The sequence below is a fragment of the Eptesicus fuscus genome, chromosome 6, assembly GCF_027574615.1.
Source record: "Eptesicus fuscus isolate TK198812 chromosome 6, DD_ASM_mEF_20220401, whole genome shotgun sequence".
Classification (NCBI taxonomy): Eukaryota; Metazoa; Chordata; class Mammalia; order Chiroptera; family Vespertilionidae; genus Eptesicus; species Eptesicus fuscus.
In genome coordinates, this window is record NC_072478.1 from 78,030,004 (window position 1) to 78,051,093 (window position 21,090).

Below are 21,090 nucleotides of genomic sequence, written 5' to 3' on the forward strand. Positions count from 1 at the left end.
AGAATTTTGTGACTCATGTTGACTTTTAAAGTGGTTGGCAGGTTAGAACTGTAGCATGGCACCTAGCTGTTGGTCACCATGGAGTCTCAGCCTCTAGTTTTCTAAGTGATGGCCAGTAGAGCACTTGTCACTCAGGGTCAGATTCAGCATGGGCATTGAACACTCCGTGCTCCTTTTCATGGCTTGCCTCCTGCCATTGCCTTCTGACATCAGTTATGTCCAATGCAAAATCCAAGTCACTTTAAAAATTTCCCTTTTCCTTATATCCAGCCAGTCTTCCATCATCAATCTTTATTTATGATAAGAGTCATGGAGCCCTAACCAGTTTGGCTTAGTAGATAGTCAGCCTGTGAACTGAAGGGTCCTGGGTTCAATTCCGGTTAAGGGCACATGCCTGGATTGTGAGCTCAATCAATGATTCTTTCTCATCATTGATGTTTCTATCTACCTCTCCCTTCTTCTCTGGAATCAATAAAAATATATATATATTTTAGAAAGAGTCATGGATTCTCATGGGCACAAGTCACTTCCCTCCTATCCTCACTGCTCCCACTCTAGGTCATGCTTGTTAAGAACACTCCTGGAGAGGGGGTGGCGGGGGGACGGGACTCGGGCAGGTAGAAGAGGGTAAAAGGAGGATAAATGGTGATGGAAGGAGACCAAACTATGGGTAACGAACACACAATACAATACACAGGTGATGTATTATAGAATTGTACATTTGAAACCTATTTAATTAACTAATGTAACCCCAATACATTCAATAAAAATATTTTTAAAATATATTTTATTGATTTTTTACAGAAAGGAAGGGAGAGGGATAGAGAGTTAGAAACATCGATCAGCTGCCTCCTGCACACCCCCTACTGGGTATGTGCCTGCAACCAAGGTACATGCCCTTGACCGGAATCGAACCTGGGATCCTTGAGTCCGCAGGCTGACGCTCTATCCTCTGAGCCAAACCAGTCAGGGCAAAAAATATTTTTTATAAAAAGAAAAAATCCACTCCTTATTCCCCCTCCCCTCTAATCCATCTACACCTACTGCTAGCTAGCTGAGTTTTCCTGTAACCAAATGCTCTGTTCATATCTTTACCTTAATTTGACCTCTTTTAATGGCACTTGCCATAAACACACTTAAACACATACACATCTCCTTTTGGCAGCTGAATGAAGCCCAATTTTTTTTTTATCCCAGTACTCAAGATCTTTCCCATTGACTCTCGGTCTTTTTAGCCTCAGCTCCCTCTCCTTCCCCACAGTGTGCTGTAGCTCCTGGCCTCCTAGAACTTGCTGGGACTTTTTTGGCTTCTGCACACCTGAAGTGATCTCTCCTGCCTCTGAACATCCCCACACTGTGTTGTATTTTATTTTATTTCTGTTTATCTTATGGCATATTGTCCCAAGTTATGCTTTGCCATTAACCAGACTGCTTTTGAATCCACTTATTTAATTTTCACAACCAGTATATCAGGTAAGACAGGTGTGCCTTATCACAAGGGAGGAAACCAAGACTTGAGGAGGGAAGAGTGACCTGCCCAAGTTTTGCAATTAATATAGGGTGGAGGCAAGGCTCAAATCCAAGCCTCCTGGAACATAAGCCCCAAGCTTTGTTCACTATGCTAACTACCTTTCTTGGTGCCTGAGTCTGCACTTAAATACAACTCTTCTCGTTGCCTGCAAGCTACTTAAATTGTTTTATTCCCTTAGAACATATATATGTATATGTTATATTAAATATATTCATATATTAAATATAGTGCAGTTCAGTGTTCTTTGTAAAAATCATGCTTCCCCTTTCTGAGCCTTGTTTCCCCATCATGGTTTTTATTTTTTATATTTTTGTTAATCCTCACATGCGGATATTTTTCCATTGCTTTAGAGAGAGTGAAAGGGCAGAAGTGGGAGGACACACCGATGTGAGAGAGACACATCAACTGGTTGCCTTCCACAGGACCAGGGGCGGGAGTGAACCTGCAACCCAGGTATGTGCCCTTGACCAGGAATCCAACCCCCGACCCTTCAGTGTGCCAGCAGATGCTCTAACCATTGAGCAATGCCAGTCAGGGCTTTTTAAAAAAATATATTGTATTGATTTTTTACAGAGAGGAAGGGATAGTGATAGAGAGTTAGAAACATCGATGAGAGAGAAACATCGATCAGCTGCCTCCTGCACACCCCCTATTGGGGATGTGCCCACAACCAAGGTACATGCCCTTGACCGGAATCGAACCTGGGACCCTTCAGTTCCTAGGCCGACGCTCTATCCAGTGAGCCAAACCGGCTAGGGCTCAGGGCTTATTTTTTTAAGTAGAAGTGATGCTTATGTGGTATATTACAAGTTATAAAACTAGAGCTTTACATAATTAATTTAATTTCTGGGATAACTTTTCAGCAATGCACTTCATTTGCCTGTGAGAAAAATTAAACCTTGCTTGACTACTGAGCAATGAATGGTTCCATACTTTTAAAATATAAGTATCCTGAATTTGCATATAGTTGTAACTAATTTTTTTCTTTTATTTTGTAACTAATTTTTATGTTGACTGGATGACAACATATATATCAACAAAAGCTGTTTTGAACTCACTAACAATTGTAATGGATTTGAATTTTATTAATTACATAATCATGTTTAATAAATAATACTATATACATGTACAAACATCTAGTGTTCAGCCTGCAGGAAATGCTTTGTGCCCTTAATACCTACAGATCTTCCTGGTAATTCCATGGTTCCCAGTTGGGAGTCACTGCTGTGGGGATTCTGACATTGTCCTACATCACTCATTGTTACCTTAAGAAAATTCATGTGAGAGATTTTTTTTTTTATATTTTTATTTCAGAGAGGAAGGGAGAGGGAGAGAGAAATGTCAATGTTGAGAATCATTGGTTGGCTGCTTCCTGCACGCCCCCTACTGGAAGCAACCTAGGCATGTGCCCTTGATCAGAATCGAACCCAGGACCCTTCAGTCTTCAAGCCGATGCTCTATCCACTGAGCCAAACCAGCTAGGACCATGTGAGAAATTTCTCAAGAGAGCCAAGTGGTTGGGAAAGAGTAATTGCTTTATGTTTTCCTTTAAGGCAGTGAGAACTATGCAACTGACCTCTCCATTTTCAGATTGGCCTTTAAAAAGGAAGCTCAAAGCCAAATACATCATTCAATTAAGTAACTGTATAGATCCTATTGCCTGCTTAAGTTTTCCCTTTTTACACTTCGATAGTGACTTCCTGATGTAGTTTGCTTGGGCCTGATTTTTTAAATTTATGTTTTATCATTTTACTAGAGGCTTGATGCACGAAATTCGTGCAAGAGTAGGCCTTCCTTCCCCTGGCACCAGCTTCCCTCTGGCATCCAGGACTCGGGCTTCCCTCACACCCCGGCTTCATCTGGTCTAATTAGCATATTATGCTTTTATTATTATAGATTGCATGTATTTCCCAAAAGTCAACTAAAATTCTTTTAAATAAAGTGGAATGTAAATAAATACTCTAGTCCTTCTTTAGTGATCAGGTATATTTTAGACACTGGGCACATGTCTATTCTAAATAACAACAACTATATGCATATGTATTGCTCTGTATGCTGTGTTTGTTGAACATATTCAGAAGTCAGAATTTTTATGGGAAAGCCAAACCTAAGCATACTATTTATTAGAAAAATGTGGTTTCATTTAAAAACACACACACACAATAACATGTAGTGTCTACCTAAGTATATCTCAGAAAGTGGAGTGTCTCCTCTGGGAGGAAGCAAAGCGTCATTGTGATGACAGCATGCCTCTGCTGGCAGACATGAGATCACATGGTATTTTAAAAATCCAGAACTAGGAGGGCAACCCACCCTCCCTGTGTTTATCCTTTTGAATTTTGTATCATGTGCATATGTCAAGTGTTCAAAAAATTAATTAAGAAGTTCATGGTCACTTTAATAGAAGTGTAAAATATTTTTTCCTATCTATTAGATTATGAGCTTCTTGAGACAGAAAATATGCTTGCTTTCTCTTTGTATTCCTGAATCTAGCACAGTGGTTATACATAGTAAGCCCTCCAGCTAGTGTGCATAGATATGAATTGGAAACTGAGTTACAAATTTCATTAGGATCACAGCTAAAATTTACTAACTGTGGATAACTCATGCCTCCTTCATTCTATTCCTGCTTTCAGAGTGAGGCAGAGATTACTAGCTACCTGGCTCTGAAGTAAGATTAGTTTTTATTGAAATCAATTAAAGTAAAAACAAGTTCGCCCTGACCGGTTTGGCTCAATGGATAGAGCATCGGCCTGCGGACTCAAGGGTCCCAGGTTCGATTCCGGTCAAGGGCATGTACCTTGGTTGCGGGCACATCCCCAGTAGGGAGTGTGCAGGAGGCAGCTGATGGATGTTTCTCTCTCATCGATGTTTCTAACTCTATCCCTCTCCCTTCCTCTCTGTAAAAAATCAATAAAATATATATTTTTTAAAATTAAAAAAAATAAAACAAGTTAGTAGAATGTTTCCTAGTCAGTGTTCAAAATGGGGTTTATGTTTGTTTATATGTAATAGTGTGGGATTTTTCCAAACTGCTTTTTATCTCTTTTTGCAGATCTTTGTAGAATTTGATGGCTGTAACTGGAAGCAGCACTCCTGGGTTAAAGTTCATGCTGAAGAAGTTATTGTTCTTCTGCTGGAAGGCTCTCTAGTATGGGCACCCCGGAAGGATCCTGTCCTTGTCCAGGGCACTCGAGTCTCAATTGCACACTGGCCAGCCCTGGTGAGTTACTTTATTGGCTAGGAATATATTTGGACTTTATTCTTATACTATGAACTATGGTTGAACTCTTTCGAATTCCCCAAACACCAAGCTTTGTTCTTAACACACTTTTATTCTGAAGTTACCAAAGCAAACATTGGGAGAGATCTTTTCTCCTATGTTCTCTCAAAATTTATATATTACATAATATTTTATATTTTTTGTTTCTCAATTTTTCATCTCTTGTTTTTCTCCTAGGAAGGCTATGAAACAATGTTTGTAATCCTTAAAGTATACTCTTTCCATAGAAACTTTTTCCCCCAGCTTTGTTGAGATGTAATTGACAGTTAACATTGTATAAGTGTACAACATGATTTGATATACAAATATATTCTGAAAAGATTACCACAATGTTAGTTAAAATGTATATTTACTCACATTGTTACTTTTGTGTGTGTGGTAAGAATTTTAAGATTTATTCTCTTTGAAACTCTAAAGTATACAATACAGTATTGTTAGTTACAGTTATCATGCTTACATTAGGTTCTCAGAACTGACTCATCCTATAACTGAAGTTTGTATCCTTTGATCACATTTACCCATTTCTTCCACTCCCCCCAGTCCTGGCAACACCAGTCTACTTTCTGTATCTATGAGTTCAGTTTTTTTTTTAAGATTTTGCGTGAGATCATATAGTACAGGCAGTCCTTGGGTTACATAGGAGATCCGTTCCTACGGCGCGATGGTAACTCGATATTTGCTGTAAGTCAGAACCCACCTACATAAGCACCTGCTCCATGGAGCACATATACAGAGTGAAACGATAAAAAATTTTTAAAAGAAAGATAATAATTCCTGACCTTTACTTGTGGTAAATAAATAATAAAAAACATAAAGCACATATGTACATACGTCAAAATGACGGAACCTTTTTTTTTTTTATAAATACTGTAAATGGGAGATGGCGACGTAAGTAACCACAAAACGATGTAAGTCAAGTCCAACGTAACCCGAGGACTGCCTGTATTTGTCTTTCTCTCTCTCTGGTTTATTTCTTTTAGCATAATGCCCTCGGGTTTCATCTGTGTTGTTGCAAATGGCAGGATTTTCTACTATTTTATGTCTAATATTACTTTGTATACACACAAACACCACATTTTACTTATCCATTCATCCATCACTGGACACTTATGTTGTTTCCATGTCTTGGCTATTGTAAATAATGCTGAAGTGAACATTGGGGTACAGAAATCTATTTGAGATAGTGATCTACTTTCCTTCCGATATATACCCAGAAGAGGGGTTGCTGGATCATATGGTAGTTCTGTTTAAAATTTTTAAAATATATATATTGGTAGTTTCTTTTTTGAATAAATAAATGTTTTTATTGATTTTTAGAGAGAGAGGAAGGGAGAGGGATAGAGAGATAGAAACATTAATGAGGAAGAACATAATCTATTTACTGCCTTCTACACATCCCCTCCTGGGGATCTAGCTGGCAACCCCAGGCATGTGCCCTGACTGGTATTCAAACCAGTGACCTCTTTGTTCCTGAGTTGACACTCCACCACTGAACAACACTGGCTGGGCTTTTTTTTAATATATATATTTTTTTATTGATTTCATAGAAGGGAAGGGGAAGAGAGAGATAGAATCATCAATGATGAAAGAGGATCGTTGATTGGCTGCCTCCTGCATTGCCTCCTCCTGGGAATCGAGCAGGCAACTCTTACACCTGTCCTGACCAGAATCGAACTGTGATCTTCTGGTTCATGGGTTGATACTCAACCACTAAATACAGCTGGGCTATTTAAAAACATTTGAGGAACTTCCATACTGCTTTCCTTAGTAGCTATACCTGTTTACATTCTTACCAACAGTACACAAGGGTTCCTTTTTCTCTACATCAAGCATGTCAAACTCAAAGGCTAACACGGGCCAAATAAACAAGGTTTAAGTTTATGTGGGCTGCAAAAAAAACAAAAGCTTCAATTTTCATAGGAATGTAGGTTTATTTCGATAGAGACATGCTGAATACAAAGGGCTGAAATAAATGAGTAATTGTTAACATAAAATAATAGAACATTTTAATAAAAATTAATATTTTTTCTTGAACATTAACTTACCAGACATTGAATAACTGCACAAATTAATAAGCGTAACGCAAATAAACCTATTTTTCTTGTTCTCAGAAAGCTAAATATTTCCTGTTGCACACACCAAACAAGTCAGTCCAAGACTAATGATGTGGCCATCGGCTGCTAAAATATTCGCTGCTAGTATTAGTGGAGAGAAATGGTGTGCCTTCGAGTAAGGTGTGTGAGGGAAATGAATGTAACACGATTATAGTAATCTGTCATTACTGAATGTTGTAGTTAGTTAATTAATAATTATGTGTAACAGGATATTGTAAAAATTAGGTTATGAAATTGGAATTAAAACATTTCATACGCCGAAACCGGTTTGATTCAGTGGATAGAGCGTCGGCCTGTGGACTCAAGGGTCCCAGGTTCGATTCCGGTCAGGGGCATATGCCTTGGTTGCGGGCACATCCCCAGTAGGGGGTGTGCAGGAGGCGGCTGATCGATGTTTCTCTCATCAATGTTTCTACCTCTCTATCCCTCTGTCTTCCTCTCTGTAAAAAATCAATAAAATATATTAAACATTTCATACATACCGTTATATTGGCTGGGCTGCAAAAATATTCGTTGTGGGCTGAAAGTTTGACATGCTTACTCTACTTCCTTGCTAGCATTTATCTTTTGTCTTGATGATAGCCATTCTGACTGGCTGGAGGTGATATCTCATTGTGGTTTTGATTTGCATTTCTCTAGTGATTAGTAACATTGAGTTCCTTTTTATGTATCTGTTGGCCATTTGTATCTCTTTGGGAAAATATCTGGGTGATTTTCTCATTTTTAAATCAGATTTTTTTTTTTGCTATTGAGTTGTGTATGAGTTTCTCTTTTATGTTTTAGATACTAACCCCTTATTACATACATGATTACAAATATTTTCTCCTATTTTGTATGTTGCCTTTTCATTTTGTTGGTCATTTGTGCTATGCAGAAGCTTTTTTAGTTTGATGTAGTCACACTTGTTTATTTTCACTTTTGTTGCTTGTGCTTAAAGTTTTTTTTTTTTAAATTATTAAGTTTTGATTTCTTAAGTTGGACAAAATAGTGCTATAAAATTTAATTCTGAGAGTATCCGTTTGTATCTATCCTTGTTGGCAAAGTATTGACATAAAAGGTTACATTTTTTTTAAAATCTAAAAACATAAATCAATTCTGTGGTTAACCAAATTAAATAAATAATATTCCAAACAAATATATTTTTTAACTGTTGATAATATATCATCACTTGCTATACTCTTTTTTCATTTGTTTTTAAGGCCATTTTCCAATTGAACTTTTATTTTTTAAATATATTTTTATTGATTTCATAGAGGAAGGGAGCGGGAGAGAGAGATAGAAATCTAAATGATGAGAGAGAATCATCGATCGGCTGCCTCCTGCACATCCCTACTGGGGATCCAGCCTGCAAGCCCGGGCATGTGTCCTTGGCTAGAATCGAACCTGGGACCCTTCAGTCCACAGGCCAACTCTCTATCCACGGAGCCAAACCAGCTAGGGCCAATTGAACTTTTAGAAGAAGCTCAAACAGATATGGGTTCCTTGGTGACTTTGTAGGCTATTTATTTATGAAACAGTAATATGAATTTGCTCATGTATATTTATACCAGTGATTATTTTAGAAACCTCACAAAGATTTTAGGAGTTCTAGAAATGATAATGGTGTAACTTTTTATTCTGGGAATTCAATGTTAAACTAGCCTTCTTGAAGCCAGGCTTTAAGATTAGTCAGATCCCTGGAGAAAATGAGGAATTTCTCATTCTTCTTTTCCTTTTTAGCTGTAAAGAATATCAAGCTGACTTTCTGCTCTAGTTTGCTTTCTATGATTATTTGAGGGCCAGATGCTGGGTTAGGAATGTTTCCAAGGACTTATGCTCTAGCTTATCTGTATTTACTGGTGTGAAAGATTTGTTAATAATGAATATTTTCTCTAAAGTTAGAGATTTGGTTCAATTATTATTTTCTTTTCTAAGTTCTAATAAATTTATTGTCATTGTACTTCACAGACTTTCACTCCCTTAGTAGATAAAATCGGTTTGGGTTCTGTGGTTCCAGTTGAATACCTTCTGGATCGAGAGCTTCGTTTCCTGTCGGATACTAATGGGTTGCATCTGTTCCAGGTACTTAACACTTGCTATATTCCTAAGCTTATTTCTCTCGTTAATTTCTTTGTTGGTTATAAATATGGTATTTCCATTTTTTCTTTTAACATTGAAATAAAATACTTCCTCTCGATAATTCCCTGTGCCTTTTAGTGTTTTTCTGCTCCCTTAAAAAGTACATTTGGTAACTTGAAGCTTCTTTCTTCTACACAACTCCACTCCACCCTTAAATCACTTAACACTTAAGACCACAATTCTGCTGGCTTTCTCAGAAGAGGCAGCTTCCCAGAAGTGGTCTACACTTGTGTCGGTGGCATGGAAGCTGGGAGTTGGTGCTGATTCTGAGCAGCATTAAATATTGAAGAGCTTAGGTATATCTTTAGTTATAAAGAGAAGGGATAAGTTAGTAGTTTAAACAAACTAGCATCTGAGTTAGAGTTTCAGAATTTATGGATGCTAATATTTATTTCTCATTAGTAAGGTGTACTGTCTGAAGATTATAAATTAAGAGGCCTTATAATGACCAGCATCAACTGATGAACTAAAATAGATCCAGAGACATAGAAGCATTGAACAGACTGTCGAGCCTCAGAGGGAAGGCAGGAGAGGATGGGAGTGGGGGGGGAGGGGGTCGATCAACCAAAGGACTTGTATGCATGCATATAAGCATAACCAAAGGACACAGACAGAAGGGGGGCAGGGACATGTGCTGGGGTGGGAGCAGTGGGGGCAAGGGCGGGGGATAGAGACATATGTAATACTTTCAACAATAACGAATTTACATTAAAAATAAAATAAAAATTAGGAGGTTTAGAAGAGTTTTGCTGTCTTATTGAGGCAGCTAAGAGAAGTCTTTTCTAAACTATATTCTGTGATATATTAATAATGATTTCTTTGTTGATATGTTTTTTTCTCTCTCATTAAGGCTTCACTCTTATCGACCTTGCTTTTTCCATCTCTTAATACTAGTGCTTATATGAGTAGGCACTTGGTAAATGTTGGATAAATATCAAAATAAGCAAAAAGATTTATATGCAATAAAATGTTTTATGATCAAATAAGTATGAGAAATACTGACATACAGATTCTTTTCCTATATGCCTTCTTAGAGCCTTTAATATACTGTTATATATAGAAAGATATATTTCCAAACCTAATTGATCTTAGCATCCTTATTTTTTATAGAGATTTCATGAGACTAGGGTTCTATAGAACATTCTTTGACAAGTCATACCCTTATGGGTATGATTTTTCTCATCTGGTTAGATATTATTGCTATTCATTTTAATATTCAATTGTTTTCTTCTCTTATCTTTACCAGATGGGAACAGAGAGCCAAAACCAGATTCTTTTGGAACATGCTGCACTGAGAGAAACAGTTAATGCTTTGATCAGTGACCAAAAGCTACAAGAGATATTTAGCCGAGGTAAGAATAGGTAGTCTTCTGTTCCTGAACTCTGAATCAAGTGTATGGTCACTGGCCAGGGCTATAATACATAGTCTTGTTGTTATGTGAGTTTTGTTTTGTTGTTTCTTCATTTCCTTTGTGTGTGTTTTTTTAATATGTTTTTATTAGTTTCAGAGAGAGAGTGAAACTTCATTGATGAGAGAGAATCATCAATCAACCATGTTCTGCACATCCCCTGCAGGGGATGAAGTCCGCAACCCCGCCATGTGTCTGACCAGATCTAACTGTGACCTCCTGGTTCATGGGTCAACCATTGAGCCACACTGGCCGGGCTGTTTCTCCATTTCTTAAATATTATTATTAAGGACTAGTCTTGTAGTAGACACAATGTTAAGGTACTGAGGATATAACCATGACCTAGAGAATATCTCTACTCTTCTTGAGCTTACTGTCTGTAAGGATCTCAAGGACTAAAAACTGTTGATACCAACAAATAACAACTTAGAGTGCAAGATATATTCATAAAGGAAGATGTCCACAGACTCATTTCCATTTGTTATAGGTGGCAGGAATGGCACGATGTGTCAGATCAGCAAGGTCAGACCAAATCTGGGTTCAGCAACCTCGGTAGTTGGGTTCTGGCTAGGAAAGAATTCAGAGTAAAGACCAAAACTGTAGAGAACACTTATATTATAAATCACAGAAGTAAAAAAGTAATTCCTAGAAGAAATGGTTTCAGGAAATAAGTTACAGAGATAAAGGAAGGGCCCTTGGAGCTTGGGAGTGAAGTAGCTAATGGTAACACGCCTTGGGCAGGGATGGGGTGGGAGAAGGGAGAGGCAAGGGTGTGCCCCCGGGAGGGAGTCCAAAGGGCTTTTAGGGTAGAGATTTTAGGGGAGATTTCAGGAAAAGATCTTAATAGAATATTAAGCAGTTTTCCAGGCACTGCTTGGAAACCCGGTCCTTTTAGGGTTCTGGTCTACACTGATTGTTTGGCCAACACCAGGGCAAGGGGTCCTTATTCAATGTAGCAGGTCCTGGCATTAGCAGTGGCTAGTTTTGTTGCTTATCTGGACCTGGAGCTAAAATATAACTGAGGCATAGATGTTATCTCTAGGGAGGAAAGATAAGGGAGTCACCACGTGACCAGCGGTAGGCATGGGGAGGAAAAGTCACCCTGGTGGTGAGCTCCCACCCTATAGTTGATTGTCTGTTGCTAGTCACCTTTGGCTTTCCTCCCTCATGACCTTCTATACCTGCCCATCATCCTTGCTCTGCTCTTGTAACTACCTGCAACACATTAACAGCATGTTATTTTTTAAAATCAGGGCATGTGCTGAGGTGGTGGGCTCGATCCCAGTGTGGGGCACACAGGTTGGGGGTGGAGAGGATGTGGCCAGTCATTGTCTCTTAACATTGATGTTTCTATCTCTCTCCTTTTCTCTCTTCCCCTCTGAAGTCCTATATAATAAAACCCTAATATGCAAATCGACTGAACAGTAGAACAACTGGTCACTATGACATGCACTGACCACCAGGGGGGCAGACTCAGGAGCTGTCCCCTGGTGGTCAGTGTTGTTCCCACAGGGGGAGTACTGCTCAGCCAGAAGCCGGGCTCTAGGCTGACGAGCACAGTGGTGGTGGCGGGAGCCTCCCCCGCCTCCACAGCAGTGCTAAGAATGTCCCAACTGCTGGCTTAGACCCATGCCGCATTCGGACATCCCCTGAGGGCTCCTGGACTGTGAGAGGGTGTAGTCTGGGCTGAGGGCCCTCCCCCTCCCAGGGCAACGAATCTGGTGCACCGGGTCTCTAGTTAATAATCCTATCTAATAAAAGTAATATGCAAATTGACTGTCACTCCAACACAAAATGGCCATCCCCATGTGGTCAAAGATGGCTGCCCCCATGTAGACACAAGATGGCCGGCAGGGGAGGGCAGTTGTGGGTGATCAGGCCAGCAGGGGCAGGGGGCAGTTGGGAGGGACCAGACATGCAAGGGAGGGCAGTTGGGGGGACCAGGTCGTCAGGGGAGGGCTGTTAGGGGGGACCAGGCCGGCAGGGGAGGGCAGTTAGGGACAATTGGGCCAGCAGGGGAGCAGTTAGGCGTCGATCAGGCTGACAGGCAGAAGCAGTTAGGGAAATCAGGCAGGCAGGCAGGTGAGCGGTTGGGAGCCAGCAGTCCTGGATTGTGAGAGGGATGTCCGACTGCCCCTTTAGGTCCGATCCCATCAGGATTGGGCCTAAATGGGCAGTAGGACATCCCTTGAGGGGTCCCAGATTGGAGATGGTGCAGGCTGAGCTGAGGGAAACACCCCTCCCTGTGCATGAATTTCATGTACCAGGCCTCTAGTGTTTAATAATCAAGGAGAGGTATGAGGAAGAAAGAATGTATGGAAAAATTGATAGCAGAAAAGAAAATCAAGTAATAGAATAAGAGATGTAGGTGTAAAAAAAAAAAGAGAAAAGAAAAAAAGAGATGTAGGTGTATATAGAAAAATACAGTATGTATAGAAAAATTAAGGAAGCTTAATGATAGCTCAAAGATCATTTAAAATAAGTAGTGATTTAACTATATAGTCTCAAATGTATAAGATATGCAAGAGAGAGAAACTGTCTTTTTTTTTTTTTTATAATTGATTTTTTACAGAGCGGAAGAGAGAGGGATAGAGAGTTAGAAACACGCGTGCGCCCGTGTCTCCGTACCTCAGGCTTTTATAGCTCCTCTGATTTTCCTTGTGGTTTTCTCTTTCCTTCTAGTTGTAGGATTTCCTGTCAGCCAGCTTTCCTATGGTTCTGGATGATGTCCGTTTTGTCTTTTAGTTGTATTTTTGAAATTGTGCGAGGCTGCAGTTTAGGTGTTTAACTATGCCACATCTTGGTTTCTCCCCAGGTGCTATATTTGTTCAGACTATTATTAGTATAGAGGTTGGTAACCTCATAAATTGAACTCTCTACCTACTGTTATTGAAAGCCAGATAGCAGAGTGTAAATGGTTATATATCATTCATATGGTCACTTAACAAAATAGTACATTCAACTTATTGGCCTCCAACTTTTTTTTTTATGTGTCAGATCTGAATATATTTTCTTTTCTTTTTTAAAAAAATATATTTCAGCCCTAACCGGTTTGGCTCAGTGGATAGAGCATCGGCCTGCGGACTGAAGGGTCCCGGGTTCGATTCCGGTCAAGGGCATGAACCTGGGTTGCGGGCACATCCCCAGTAGGAGGTGTGCAGGAGGCAGCTGATCGATGTTTCTCTCTCATCAATGTTTCTATCTATCTCCCTTCTTCTCTATAAAAAAAATCAATAAAATATATTTTTAAAAAATTATATATATCTATATATCTATATCTATCTATCTATATATATGTGTGTGTATATATATATATATATATTTCATTGATTTTTTACAGAGAGGAAGGGAGAGGGATAGAGAGTTAAAACCATAGATGAGAGAGAAACATCGATCAGCTGTCTCCTGCACACCCCCCACTGGGGATGTGCCCACAACCAAGGTACATGCCCTTGACCGGAATTGAGCCTGGGACCCTTCAGTCCGCAGGCCGACGCTCTATCCACTGAGCCAAACCGATCTGAATACATTTTCATACTACCTGTAGTTTTTTATTTATAAGTTTCCTTTCTCTTCCTTATATTTTAGAATGGTGAGATTGAGATAAGGTGAAATCAGAGGCCTGGGAGATTCTAAGAAATTTTCTAAATAAACTAAATTTACAAAGATCACTGGGAAAACTGTGTTATATTTTTGTTTGTTTTTTTGTTTTTGTTAATCCTCACCCAAGGATATTTTTCCATTGATTTTTAGAGAGAGGGAAAAGACAGAGAGAAACATTGATGTGAGAGAAACACATCAATTAGTTGCCTCCTACATGCACCGACCAGGGGAGGAGCCTGCAAACCAAGTATGTCCCCTTGACCAGAATTGAACCTGGGACCCTTTATTCTGCAGGCCAGTGCTCTATCCAGTGAGCCAAACGGGCTAGGGCTATGTTTTATTTTTAAATTGATGAGTATGGTAAATCTGAGATTGCTCATTCAACTCCATACAAGAAGACTAACAATGACATATATCTACACCAAATAGTTTTCCTTCTGCTTTTAGAAACAATTATGAAATATAGCCTAGCCAAAATATTTTATACTGACTCATCTCTCCATTAGGTCCCTACAGTGTTCAAGGTCACAGGGTCAAAGTATATCAACCCGAGGGGGAAGAAAGTTGGCTCTATGGTATTGTAAACCATCAAGATTCCATTACTCGTCTTATGGATGTGTCTATAACTGAGGTAAGGCTTTGTGTTATGTGTTATTTCATCTTACAGGTGAAGCAAAAGATAGCATCCTGAGGAAGAAGACTTGGGTTCCATATGTGGCTCTATTGCTTAATGACTGTATGACCTTGAGAAGAAAAGCTGTTCAACTTTCTTAAACGTTGTTCTCATATGTAAATTAGAATTAATTAGGCACCCCTTCCCTCCACTGATCTCATAGCACTGTTGGGAAGTGAGATAATGAATTTGAAAATGCTTTGAAATCTGTAAAATAATATACAAATGTGAAATGCTATTATAATTTTATCATAAAGGTTAGTAGTAGTTAAAAATCTAATTAGCATTTGGTTTTATAATACTTAAGCCACTCTCCCTTAGATATTGGAAAATTGTTTCTAATGAAGTAAACAGAAAAGCATGGCATCTAGAACAACCTGGAGAATTGTGTCAGAAAAACTAGATGAGTGTTTTGAAGCAAACAGATTTGTATTTACATACCTTTGAATTGGTTTTAGACTTGGTCGTGGCAGTCACGTGTAATATAAGCATAATTATTTTATATTTTTGAGTTATTAAATTATTAAATTAATTTTCATTTTAGAATTTTAAGCAATATACATATATAAAGTAGATATTAAAAGCCATCCCCTCCCCTAGGCAAATATCACTACCCACAATAGTAACCACCATTAACTGTTTGGTATATATTATATATTCTTTTATAATTTACTTTTGCTTACTTAATTGTAAATTAACATCTTTCTGTGCAAATATATAGAAATCTGCCTTGTTCTTTTAAAATAGATACATATTATTCAACTGGATGGATGTTATCATGACTAACTTAATCTAAAATTGATGGACATTTAAATCATTGCCAGTATTTTCAATAATACATATAATGCCACATGAATATCCTTGAACATATATCAATGTACACTGTTTCACATTATTTATTGGGATAAATTCCTAGCTGTGGAATTGCTAGGTCAAAGTGTATGCACATTAAATCTGACAATGTCAAATTGGCCCTTTCAAAAGCTTTTATTCTTTAATAGTAGAATAGTGCTTTGAATGATTTTTGGTTCTGAAGGTTTTTGGTTTCTGTAAAGTACAGCATATGAAGGCTTTAGAGATGCAGAATTTGAAATTAACATCTCAAAAAGAGACCCAAATGCTTAAAGCTTACCATAGTCCAGACTTTGTTTTAGATGCTATCTAGCAGTAAGATAGTAAAGATCCCTGCTCTGGTAGAGTTTTTGTTCTACTATGGGAGTAGAAATGCAAAGATTATATAGATTAGAAAAATACATAATTGTGTCCTTGGTGGACAATGTATTAAATCTTTTTCCCTCTTTTTCATATTATCTGTTATCCTGCTCCTACTATAGAGTGGTGAGATCAAGTCTGTAGATCCCAGACTGATTCATGTGATGCTGACGGATAATTCAACGCCTCAGAACGAGGTACAGTAATGGACTGAGTCTCTGAGTAGACTCGTAACCTTGCATTATGTTATTATGTAGATTTCTTATATGTGTATTGTCTATGAATACCCTTTGGACTTCAGCTCTGGCCACTGTACATTTCTTGTTTTTTTTTATGGTCTTGCCTAGTTAAGGAAGAATAGTTTCAAGAAAAGACCTAGTCTGAGCAAACTCTTAATCATGGCTATGTTGCCTAACCGTTTTTGAACTCCATAGTCTAACTATTTCTTCTTATATTCTTCCAGGACAGGTATATTTGAAAGATACAGTGGACAGTTAAAGCTATAATAAGCAGCAGTACTATTCATGACCTACCCAATAATAAGAAATGGAAGAGAAGTTACATCCTCTTTTTCTTTCCATTAGGTGGTATTGAGCACCAGAAGAGTCTGATTTTCCTTATCCCAAGAAGGTCAAATAAAACGGGTGTCTAGTTCAGTGCTCAGCACACAGTGGATTACTCTATAATTACTATGAACTAGACCAACTCTTGGTTCATTCAAAATTATCATAGTCCAAAAAACATACATTATAAATCAGTACCTGAACCAATCAAGGAATTCTGTATGATTTTCCTTCAGTAGAACATTGACTAGGATGGCCAGCTGTCCACATATTCCTCATCATCTCTTAGCACCTCTGTAATATTGCTGTCTTGGCACTCATGCTAAGTATAATTCTTCCTCATCTTCTTTATTCAGTCTTTTTTTACTTCATAAAACAAGATGAGGGTAGGAAAAGAAAAATCAGGGTTAAATTTAATAGCTCTTTACTACATATAATATTGCCACAAATAGGATAAGTCTCTTGACTTTGTTTACATGGCTGAAAACACCTATTTTATGGTGTATTGGACCCCTTTTTTATTCCCTTCCTTATTTCATTTATCGATTATTATGTGCCAGGTACTGTTCAATTGGCTAGATATATAGCTGGAGAGTCCTGGTTTCATGTGAGTAGCGCACAGTAAGTAGGACATACATAAAAATTGTTGCTCAGGGATGTTGCTGTGAGCCAGGCTCTGCAAGTTGGCTAGGTGAATCAGAGGTAAGATTGATCTGTGGTTTTCAGCAATAGATGTTGATTCTTTTCTTTTCAGCTTTGCCATGATGTGACTATCTTCTTAGCTAGCAAAGAATAATTATTATTGACAGTTCTGCCACGTTTTACAGTAATCATCCTTAGAGATCCATCTCATTTCTTGAGTGAGTGAGCAAGAAAGGAGAAATGTCACTGATCATACTTCTGTAGTTTACAACAATGAAAACTGGGTGGTAATAGAAGGGCTAAACAAGTCTTAAAAGGACCAAATGAAAACGATTTCTAGAAAACAGAAACAGTTCTTAAATGAAAGATTTAGAAACTTAGATTAATATTACCAGAAGTATGGGGGAAACAGAAAGAAATCTTGGGCTTTGGTTAAAAATTTGGTTAAGAAATTAAAAGGAGACAAGATGGAAATGAAGGCAGGGAAGGGAGGGAGGGAGGGAAGGAAGGAAAGGAAGGAAGGAAGGAAAGGAAGGAAGGAAGGAAGGAAGGAAGGAAGGAAGGAAGGAAGGAAGGAAGGAAGGAAGGAAGGAAGGAAGGAAGGAAGGGAAGGAAGGAAGGAAGATGGAGTGAGGGAAGGAGGAAGAAAAATAAAGAACTAGAACTGACCAAAGAAATATAAAATTTAAAAAAAATTGTTATAATACCTATAATAATGATTACAACAAAAATACAGATCTGCACAAAGAATCTATAAATATTCAATGGCAATAAGTAGGTTTATTGTTAGGTAATACTGATAGCTAAATAACTGTGTGTTACTAGCTTATTGCCACCCTACCAAATGTTATTGCTGAATTAAACTATCTGAAAGTTATCTGAATAAAGCTAAAATGAATACCTGCTTCTTGGTGGGATACCAATCTAAGAATGTTTCATATACAAGTCTTTGCTGCACAAAGATTGCTTGAAAGAATGTTAGCTGTGTCCCAAGCCCCCTTCCCTTTGTCCTTCTCAGAGAAGAAGATAGGAATTGCCCCTTCTAACCTGTATCTTTTAAGGTTATCCGGCCTCTCAAGTAAAGCACAAGTAAGAGTTCTTGAGCTAGGCTGAAATTACTGAAAGAGCTAAGAGATTTGACTGTTTGGTCTGTGGTAGCGTGCCTTTTTCCCTTTCCTCTGTCTAATGCTTTGAAATAAGATCTGGAGATTGCATCTTTTTAAAGTCTGTAAGAGTAATCCAAACCTGCCTCTGTTGGTCTCACTTTTCCTTTGGTCACAGACTCACAAATGTCGCTTTTCCTATTGTTGTCACCAGTTTTTAGTGGCTTCTGGAGGAGGAGATTTTATATTTCAATATTTGAAATGCCAGTTTCTGTCAAACAAGGAATTAAATATGGAATAAAGCCGATTTTTTTCATCAAGGGGTAAATGAGCTCCCAGGCTAGCTTTGGCAGTCTATTTTGTAAAAGAAATTCCACAGATTTTTAAAACCTTCCTTCATTTGAGGAAGTACTGTATTTTATTTAAGAGAAGGCTTGCCAAGTGAGTTAATCTCTAGCGACCATTCTCTTGTGTATGTGTGTGTACATTGAGTCACAGGAAGAGTGGAGCTTTTTGACACCGGGAATGTCTTAGAGCTGGCATTGGAACTTAGCAGCCTGTGCCTGCTTTGACTTTCTTTTTCTAGAGATGGGAAAGAGCTAATGATTTATGGTTTTCACAAGATGGAAGTCCCTTGTAATAAATTTTCTTTGAATTTTGTTTTGTAGGGGGGTACGTTAAAAGCAGTAAAGTCTTCCAAAGGAAAGAAGAAAAGAGAGAGCATAGAGGGGAAAGATGGCCGGAGGAGAAAAAGTGCTTCGGACTCTGGGTGTGACTCTGCATCAAAGAAATTAAAAGGAGACAGGGGTGAAGTAGACAGTAATGGGAGCGATGGAGGTGAGGCGAGCCGAGGGCCCTGGAAAGGAGGGAATGCCAGTGGAGAGCCAGGGCTGGATCAAAGAACCAAGCCACCACCGACTACATTTGTCCCCCAGATTAACCGCAACATTCGCTTTGCCACTTACACCAAAGAAAACGGCAGGACTCTGGTGGTGCAGGATGAACCTGTAGGTGGGGACACAACTGCAACTTTTACTCCATATCCTACAGCCACAGGGCAGACACCTTTGGCCCCAGAGGCGTGTGGAGCTGAAAGCAAAGAGGCAGGAAAAACACTGGAACAAGTTGGTCAGGGCCTGGTGGCTTCAGCAGCTGTGGTCACTACCGCCAGCTCTACCCCAACCACGGTGAGGATCTCAGACACTGGCCTTGCAGCAGGGACTGGGCCGGAAAAACAGAAAGGCAGCTGGTCGCAGGCCCCAGGAGAGGTGAGTTGTTTCAGGGGCAGATTTGCAAGATTTGGTTTCCTTCTTTCACTCTTTCTTGGTAACACATTAAAAGGCATTTCAAATGCTAGTTGGAAGAAGTATATCTAAGATGTGCTTAAATTAAACACTGTGGGTGGACCTTTATTGCTCATTGGACAAATGTGTATATTTTAATAATTTTATTAGCTCTTAAAAGTCACCTGAACAACTAGGCTAATCAAAATTGATTGTGCAACCCAATTTAATGATATATTAAGATAGATTTTTTAATTCAATTATCTTTTTAGTTCACATAGTGGTTGAGCTGCCACCAGGCCTGTGAGAGGCAAGGTTAACGAATTACAGTGTTGGTAATAATGGCACTATAATTAAGGCTATGTGAAAGCCACTATTAAAAACCCATGTTTTCAGTTTATCATTTTCTATATTTTCCCTTGAAGTTGGGCTTCTTTCCCATGATTATATACGGCCATAAAATTTTCTTTTCCTAACTTAATCTTTTACTTTATTTTTATTATTTATTGATTTGAGAGAGAGAGAGAGAACACTGATTTGTTGTTCCCTTTACTTATGTGTTCATTGGTTGATTCTTGCATGTGCGCTGACTGGGGATCAAACCCATAAACTTGGCATATCAGGATGATGCTCTAACCAACTGAGCTACATGGCCAGGGCCTGGCTTAATCTTTTAAAGCCTAACCTGGAAAATTTGATGGAATTAATCATAGTATCCAGTTTACTTTTTTCCTTTAAGTCCTCACCCAAGGATGTTTTTTCATTGATTCTAGAGAAAAGAAGAGGGAGAGAGGAAGAAACATCCATGTGAGAGAGAAACATTGATCAGTTGCCTTCCTTACGTGCCATCCCCAAACAGGGACCACGCCTGGAACCCGGGTATATGCCCTGACAGAATCAAACGCGAGACTCTGGTGCACAGGATGACACTCCAGCCAACTGAGCCACACTGGCCAGGGCTACGATTTTCTTACAAAATGGGACTTTTGTTAAATATAAATTAACATTAACTTGGCTCCCAAATCAAATTTGAAGTATATTAAAAACAGTTCTTACAATCTCCGGACTCCTATTTTGGTCACCAAAGTATGATTTATGATGCTAGTCATAGTTTTTTCAAGCTGGAGTATGAAATACTAAGATACTAAATAATTTTTTTAAAGTATGTATAGGAAACTACTGTGTGCCAAGTACCATATATTATAAACAAAGAATTGAAATCCCTATTTGAAGGAGCTCACATCCTAAAATGGAATCATTTTAGGTATAACAATGCCATATAAAACGTGGCATACACTTTTCATCTGATTTCTACCTCTCCCTAGAAAATGCAATTTGTTAATCTCTAGTGTGCAGGGATGAGGAAGGAGGTGAAATGTCCAGGCAGACTGTAAATGCAAATTTTACACTGTTCATGGTTTGTCCTCTATTAAATTGACCAGCATTCCCAAGAGAACTAGGTGAGGATCTCTATGTGGATTTCTAGATTGTATATCATCATATTGCTCAAATTAATTAAAATGAATTCCATGTCAAAGGCAGTGTGGACAAAAATG

At 38.6% G+C, this 21,090-nt stretch overlaps 1 protein-coding gene across 2 annotated transcripts in view; it reads left to right on the forward strand.

The window, feature by feature from the left end:
- Positions 1-21,090, forward strand: part of KDM3B (lysine demethylase 3B) — a 61,887-nt gene that overhangs the window by 13,252 nt on the left and 27,545 nt on the right. For both annotated transcript variants that reach the window (XM_008141777.2, XM_054717896.1), the window contains exons 2-7: positions 4,587-4,754; positions 8,876-8,989; positions 10,293-10,398; positions 14,565-14,689; positions 16,066-16,140; positions 18,920-19,519. In XM_008141777.2, the coding sequence (XP_008139999.2) occupies positions 4,587-4,754; positions 8,876-8,989; positions 10,293-10,398; positions 14,565-14,689; positions 16,066-16,140; positions 18,920-19,519 (1,188 nt within the window). The remainder of the gene's footprint in view (positions 1-4,586; positions 4,755-8,875; positions 8,990-10,292; positions 10,399-14,564; positions 14,690-16,065; positions 16,141-18,919; positions 19,520-21,090) is intronic.